The following is a 7,869-nucleotide window of genomic DNA, read 5'->3' as shown; positions in this document are numbered from 1 at the left end:
TAAGACTAATGTGCTTCTTACACACGAGGACAAGAACAAATGAGAAACATCTGGAAAAAGAAAAAAATAATAAAAAGTACATTTAAATAAAGTGTTAAAAAAGCAAAATAAAAATGATTTAACAAAAAGGGTTGAGATGTGTTTACACACACACACACACACACACACACACACACACACAGAGCTGCTCTTCATCTCCGCTTCCAATTAAACTATTCCTCCAGAATTAGTAGATCGTGAAAAAGGCAGAAAAATGAATGTCAGACTGAGCTTGGGTTCGAATCAATCGTGGGTTGTGTTTCTGAAAAAACTAAGATATTTATAAATATATATAGATATAAACACTGATCAGACGTGATGCATCAGAGTTATTCATAGAAACAGAGACATACACTGTGTGTGTTATTGTAATAGACATTGTGCATTTAATTACTCCACAACCATTACAGTTTTTTTCGATTTCTAATCGACAGTGAGCACAACTGGAGCTACTTGTGCAAAACTCTAACTACAGTCTGCACTAGCAACAGTCACCTGAGCTGAACAGTTCACATCAGCTGCAAAACTCATTCCAGTCAACACAACTCTTAACACATGGCTCAAAACAGACTCAGTGCGGCCAAACACTACACACAACCCTCACTGAGATAACACACACCGTCACTGTCACAATGTTTTAAGACTTTTGTCATGATAAAAAAAAGAAAATTATAAAAAATAGCAGCACATAATGTTTCCAGATTTTTAATTATAACATTTATTATTTTAATCTTGCATTTGATAACTGAGTAAATTCATTTATTATAACTGACAGGTGTGATGATCAGTGGGCTTGAGTTTTTACCTCCATCATTAAGGCATGGGTTAAATAATGGATAGAGTTTTTCAGTGAAAGACTGAGTAGTGAAAGAGTAGATATGAGAGCTGGACTCCACATCATAAAAGGAGACCAGACCCTCCTCATAATCCACAAACACACCGACCCGCTGCGGCTTCACTCTCAGAGACAGAGAGACACGAGGATCATCACAGGCTTTATATTCATCTCCATTCCTCAGCCACACAATCCAGTATCCATCTCTGGGTCTCAGTGTGATCGGTCCCTTCCTGTTAATGGATTCTCTGACCACTCCTAAACCCCAATCAGTCTTTCCCTTCACCTGCACCTCAAAATAAAATCTCCCTGAGGAGAATCCCTCCTTTCCCAAGACACAGGGACATGGATCAAATCTCTCTGGTTTGTCTGGGAGTTTCTGTCTAATGTCTCCATCTCTCACTTGTTTTCCATCATCAGACAGAATGAGATCAGGTTGAGCTGTATCAGGATCCAGAGTCACATCCACTGAGAAAACAGAGAATACAGATATTCTGTGATGCTGATGTTTTTAGTTAACCCAGTGTTTAATCAGATTGTAGTGCAGTAATGAAGCAGTGAGTGTATGAATGTAAACTAGTGTAGTGCAGACAGCACACTGTACCGGCATACTGCTGCATCCACTTCAGCTCTGTAGAGACATATGACAAGAAAACAATCCGATCTGAAGCTTATATTTAAAGAACAGAGTACACTATCATGTTTCTATCTGATCAGTGTGTATTGATGTACCAGTTAGTGTGAGTTTCTCATCTATAGTGTCCTTCAGTTGAGTCAGAGCTCTCCTCAGAGTCTCCAGACTCTCATGAGTCTTCATACTGATCTCAGGCCAGTTCCTGGTGTTTCTAGAGCTGTACAGGTATGAGTGAATCTACAGCAGGAGAGAGGAGAAATCCTTCAGCATGTCATATCCTGCATTATGATTGATCAGAGAGATCATGTTGACTGACCTGTAGGAGGTGGAGATGATCTTCAGTGTGTGAGAGCTGCTCCAGCTCAGTGTTTCTCATCTTTAGCTCAGTGATCTCCTGCTCCAGCTCTTCAATCAGCTCTTGCTCCTGTTTCTCTGCTGCTTTCTGCTGCTCCTCCATCATCTCCAGCAGTTCAGTCTGATGTCTCTCAATGGAGCGGATGAGATCAGTGAAGAGCTCCACACGGACTGCTTTCTCCTTCTCTGTGTTTCTCTGCTCAACCAGGACAGGCAACACATTATTAGCAGTGTTTGCTAACAGAAGAATCTGTGTAACTCTTGCTCATACATTTTTGTTCACATACATAGGCTACATGTGTTTTCAGAATCCCTCAAATGAAGAATTAAACTTCACTCTGCACCCTGGACGAGAGCAGAACAAGCCCTGGACATTTTAGTTCTTGTTTTATTGGCTGTTGCTGGATATTTTAGTCTGATAGTCATCTGTCATTCGTTTGATTGTTTGTTTATTTTGTTATTGTTATGTCTGTCAGTTCTTGCCTCTTTATTTTCTCAAAATTGAAGTTTGTTGTAATAAAAACATGTACATTCATTATTTATTGAAAAAGTAACTTGATCTTACTGAAATCCTCTTCTTCTTCTGAGACTAAATTTTAAAATGTATCTCCTCCTAGAGCTTTCAAGCTAAAACCGGCAAACTCGGGTCAGAGCTTCAGACTGGTCTTATGGATGGTTTATGGATTTCATAAACCAGACTATCAAAACTACCTAAAATCCCATAGACTTTCATTGAGGGGATGAACATTTTATACAATAAGACTTAAGATGTACTTTAGCTGTCTACTGCCATAGCAACGCTTAAAAACTCTCTACTGAGAATGCATGCTAGTCACTTGTTAGTCATGTTAACATTATGCTAATCACTTTGCTAGTCATGCTATCAACATGTTAGTCACTTGACAATCATGCTAACAACATGCTATTCACTTGCTTATCATGCTAATTACATTCTAGTCACTTGTTAATCATGCCAATGAAATGCTAGTCACTTGCTAATCATGCTAACAACAAGCTAGCCACTTGTTAGTCATGCTAACAACATGCTAGTCACTTTGCTGATCATGCTAGCAACATGCTAGTCATGCTAGCAGCATGCTAGTTCCCTGCTAAACATGTTAACAACATGCTAGCCACTTGCTAATCATGCTAACAACATGCTAGTTGCTTGTTAATCATGCTGGAAATTTGCTAATGACATGCTAGTCACTTTCTTATCATGCTTGAAACATGCTAGTGACATGCTAACAACGTGCTAATCATGCTAATGACATGCTAGTGACATGATAATAATGCTGGAAACATGTTAATGAAATGATAGTAACTTGGTAATCATTATTTATATGTCTATTATCTATTTATTTTTTGATACGTTTTATTGCCTTCAAAACTTGTGAAAGTGACGTGACATTCAGCCAAGTATGGTGACCCATACTCAGAATTTTTGCTCTGCATTTAACCCATCCGAAGTGCACACACACAGAGCAGTGAAAACACACACACACACACACACTGTGAACACACACCCGGAGCAGTGGGCAGCCATTTATGCTGCGGCGCCCGGGGAGCAGTTGGGGGTTCGATGCCTTGCTCAAGGGCACCTAAGTCGTGGTATTGAAGGTGGAGAGAGAACTGTACATGCACTCCCCCCACCCACAATTCCTGCAGGCCCGAGACTCGAACTCACAACCTTTCGATTGGGAGTCCGACTCTCTGACTCTCTAGGCCACGACTTCCCTTTCAAACTACTTTAAACTGAAAGATCTCAAATTTTAAGTTTCTTAAAACTACTTAAACATTCTGGCTAGGCCTTTTCAAACCCAAAAGTCTTTCCACAAACTTAACTATCTAGTTTTATTCTATTATTTTAAACTCACTTTTCTGATTTCTGCTGAGTGTTTGATGTCTTGAATCTTCTTGATTCTGTTCTGGATCATCAGCTGCACGTCTTTCTGTGTCTTCATCAGTTCAGTCTATAGAGAGAACAACACAGACACATTCATCATAACACAGATCAAACTCACAATATGAAATAAAATCTGATTCCTCATGATATCAGTCCTTTAAAAGAAAAATAACGTCTACCTTCTTCTCTTGACTCTCCTCTTCTATAGGAACAGTGTTGTGGTTCTTGTGGTCTTTCACAGAGCAGATTGAACACACACATGTCTGATCATCTCTACAGAACAGATCCAGAGGTCTCTCGTGTTTCTGACATATATAGTCCTCCAGATTACTCACAGGATCCATCAGTTTGTGTTTCTTCAAACGTGTCACTCTCAAATGAGGCTCCAGGTGAGTTTCACAGTAAGAGCTCTGACACACCAGACACGACTTCAGTGCTTTCAGCTTTCTTTCCTCACAGATGTCACACAGAACTTCAGTTGTTTTCTCAGGACTTTTCTTCTTACAGTGACCTACGAGCTCTCGGAGTGTGGTATTAATCTTGAGATCAGGTCTTTGCTTGAATGTTTCTTTACAGTATGGACAGCTGTAGGTCTGGCTGTTGTCCCAGCACTTATTCAGACAGATCTTGCAGAAGTTGTGTCCACATGGAGTCGAGACTGGATCAGTGAACACATCCAGACATACAGAGCACTGAATCTCCTCAGACAGTGAACTCATGGAGGATGACATTACTGGAAAGAGACATTATTTAGGATTAGTGTGAACTCTTTCAATACTGTTTATGAAGAATCCCATGATGCACCTCATGAAGCTGGTTGAATGTAAAGAGTGTTTGGAGACAAAGAGTGCTGAAGAAACATTACATAACCACTTACCTGAATAAATAAATATATGTATAAGGTTTATTCTTGTTAAGATTAAATTATTAGATCTACTTTACATTCCTGAACTGTACATATTCAATATTATAAAAGAAAAGTCAAAGTGTTTTTCTGGGTTATTGACTTACATGGAGGAATATGTTCAATACTCTGTCTTCTGGTTTTTCTTGCTGTTAGTGAAGATTCTGCCATTGTTCTTTCCCTCTTAAAGCCTTTTAAAGTAAAATGATAGTTTAACTGGTTAAAATGTGAGAACTGATAGTGATGGAAACACAATCATTCGTTTGAAACGAAGTGAGAGACTCGTAAACTTACTGAGCAATCTGAACTATGACCTGCTGTTGAAAGAAAGTACAAAGTACAAGCTTTATATTTTCCAACAAACATATATATATATATATATATCTCCTTATCCAAAATTAGATTAATCTTTCCACAAAATGTATTATATGATCATAAGTTATTCTGTAATGTAAAAGTGATTTTCAGCTGCAGTGAAGCAGGTTTGTGTTCAGTTTGTCTGCAGGTCATTTACTTCCTGTTTTATCTGTTTGTCTTTATGTCGCGTGACAAAATGCTTAAACCTGCTTCTGTTCAACTCATTCCAGTCTGACATAAACCCTACTAAACCAGACCACTGTCATTAGAAACCTGTTCAGGACAATCTCTCTTATATTTCTATCACTTACCTGTGAGTATCAGATGTGTTCACAAGGGTCTCTGAACGACTCAATATTCTGTTGTTTAAAGAGCTCGATGGTGTTAAGTGTCCATGTTGTTGATCAAGTTAGTTTCACTTTCTCTGAATCTCTCACTGAACTACAGTGATGTCAGAGCTGCTCAGGGTGTGTTCTATGGAAAGCCAAATGGGTCAGAATTCGCATGCTTTCCACATTCAATATTTAAACAGCATTTAAATAAGCACTGTTAGGCGATAAGTTATGCAAGATGAGGTGAAATTTGTGCATTTTTTTACTTTGTGTCTGGATAACGTACATGTGGAGAAACGTCTGGATAACGTACGCATGGATAAGTACATTAATAATCATTTTGGATTGTCCTATTCTTCCCCAAGGAAGGCTTTAAGGTGGTAATGATCATGATAACAGTACTGTATTTTCCGCACTATAAGTCAAAATTTATTTGACATGAACCAAGAGAAATAAGAAAAAAGAACCAGAGAAAACATTATCGTCTACAGCCGCGAGAGGGCGCTCTATGCTGCTCAGTGCTCCTGTAGTCTACACTGAAAACATAGAGTGCCCCCTCGCGGCTGTAGACGGTAATGTTTTCTCTTGGTTCTTGGTTCTAAATAAATGCGACTTATAGTCCAGTGGGACTTATATATGTTTTTTTCCTCATCATGGCGTATTTTTGGACTGATGCGACTTATACTCAGGTGCGACTTATAGTCCGAAAAATACATCCCCAGTGGCATATTCTGGGTGTGCAGGATATGCAGATGCATATGGGCCCAGGCATTTTGGAGGCATTCCGAGCTGGGGGGAACTTCTAATTAAAACAAGGGAACCAATAGAGCCCTGCATGGGCCCAGCCCTTGTTCGATATCTTATGATCACACTTAACACCGGAGTACCACAGGGCTGTGTGCTGAGCCCATTCCTCTACTCCCTTTACACCCACGACTGCAAGCCTGTGCATGGATCCAAATCCATCATCAAGTTTGCAGATGACACCACGGTGATTGGCCTCATCCGAAACAATGATTACACTGCCTACAGGGAGGAGGTACAGCACCTGGCCACATGCTGCGCTGACAATAACCTGCTCCTCAACACCAGCAAGACAAAGGAACTCATTGTAGACTTCAGGGAGAAGTGAATGCCCAATGCATCACAGGGACAACAGTGTCTGCTAATGAGGACATCCAGAGAAAATGCTGTTTAATTCGAGCTCTCAGCTGTCTCCTTGCTGAACTCTGCCCTCTGACACCCCCCAACACCCCCCCCCCACACACACACACACACTCCTCACCCCTGCTCATCACTACATCTGATTTACAAAAAAAAAAAAAAAAAAAAAAAAAAAAAACAGTAAACTTGTTATTACTTGCACTACTGTCGGTTTATCGAGAACACTAAAATATTTTCTATGCACTTTACCGTCCATTGCTCTAGTGTAAATGATGTTCATAGTTTCTGCCTATAGTGTACATACACTTTTACATTATCCATCTGTATAGTATGTGCATAGAACACCTATCTGTATATCATGCTGATAGTATTTAAAATCTGTAAATTATGTCCATAATACTGCCTTATTTATATATTTATTGTACTTTTGTAACATATTGTAGACACTGTATATTCTGTTTATTGCACTTCTGGTTAGATGCTAACTGCATTTCTTTGCCTTGTACCTTATGTGCAATGACAATAAAGTTTAATCTAATCTAATCTAGTATTTATTTTTGTTTCTTGATTTAGTTAATTTAGAAATATGTTTGTCACATTTTGTGTTTGGTAAATTCAAGTTTTTGTTTATTAAAGGAACGAGCAAACGGCAGACAGTGAGTTGAGAATTATGTTTGATCAATTGTATTTTTCTCAAACCAACACGACTTGCCTAAAATAAACAGACATAATACACTTCATGCATTCCACAGCATTAATCTAAACATTTAACCTAGATAAATGAGCGCTGTTAGGCGCATATCCAATCGTTTGTGCGGAGAGTGAGCACTTTGCAGGACATGGAGGCGTCAGCTCGCATTTATTTTTAATTTTTATAATAACAGTAAAAATAAAAAAAAATATGCCGTCATATTTGCTTATAAATGTAAGAGTAGCCTATGCATCATTTGGAACTGCAAATGGTCTATGTGGTGAGTGGGGCGGGGCCGAGAGGCATGGGAACGAGGAGTGAGGCCAGGTGTAGTGATTGGAGATGAGCTACACCTGCGCCCCACCGCCAGTATCGAGTCCCACGTAGGAGATGGAAGGATATAAAACTGGAGCGACTATAGTGAAGGACGAGAGAGGACCAGGCCTGGGACATTATTTTATGTGTTTGCTTTTAATTTATGCGCGTCAGTCGCCGTGAGGGGCTGACGCGCTGTTTTGTGTTTATTTTTGTAATTAAAGATTCATTTTGATTGTGCGCCGGTTCCCGCCTCATTCTTCCCGATGTATATGGAGTTTCATTATCGTTACAGTGGTGCCGAAGCCCGGGAGAAGGAGGGACGCGCTGCTGAAGAT

At 39.5% G+C, this 7,869-nt stretch overlaps 1 protein-coding gene across 4 annotated transcripts in view; it reads right to left on the bottom strand.

Moving 5' to 3' along the window:
• Positions 1-408: 408 nt before the first annotated feature.
• LOC113099821 (E3 ubiquitin-protein ligase TRIM39-like) overlaps positions 409-7,869 on the bottom strand; it is an 11,701-nt gene continuing 4,240 nt past the window's right edge. Inside the window, exons 3-11 of one of the 4 annotated variants that reach the window (XM_026264768.1) lie at positions 5,341-5,503; positions 4,967-4,989; positions 4,780-4,863; positions 3,948-4,501; positions 3,740-3,835; positions 1,825-2,058; positions 1,607-1,745; positions 1,479-1,514; positions 409-1,342 (exon numbers count right to left, since the gene is read on the bottom strand). In XM_026264768.1, the coding sequence (XP_026120553.1) occupies positions 795-1,342; positions 1,479-1,514; positions 1,607-1,745; positions 1,825-2,058; positions 3,740-3,835; positions 3,948-4,501; positions 4,780-4,843 (1,671 nt within the window). In that variant the 5' untranslated portion in view covers positions 4,844-4,863; positions 4,967-4,989; positions 5,341-5,503 and the 3' untranslated portion in view covers positions 409-794. The remainder of the gene's footprint in view (positions 1,343-1,478; positions 1,515-1,606; positions 1,746-1,824; positions 2,059-3,739; positions 3,836-3,947; positions 4,502-4,779; positions 4,864-4,966; positions 4,990-5,340; positions 5,504-7,869) is intronic. The other 3 variants (XM_026264770.1, XM_026264769.1, XM_026264772.1) reach the window with 3 other exon arrangements.

The sequence above is a fragment of the Carassius auratus genome, unplaced genomic scaffold, assembly GCF_003368295.1.
Source record: "Carassius auratus strain Wakin unplaced genomic scaffold, ASM336829v1 scaf_tig00217060, whole genome shotgun sequence".
NCBI lineage: Eukaryota > Metazoa > Chordata > Actinopteri > Cypriniformes > Cyprinidae > Carassius > Carassius auratus.
The sequence above is the reverse complement of the archived record's forward strand: the minus strand, read 5'-3'. Positions and strand labels throughout refer to the sequence as shown.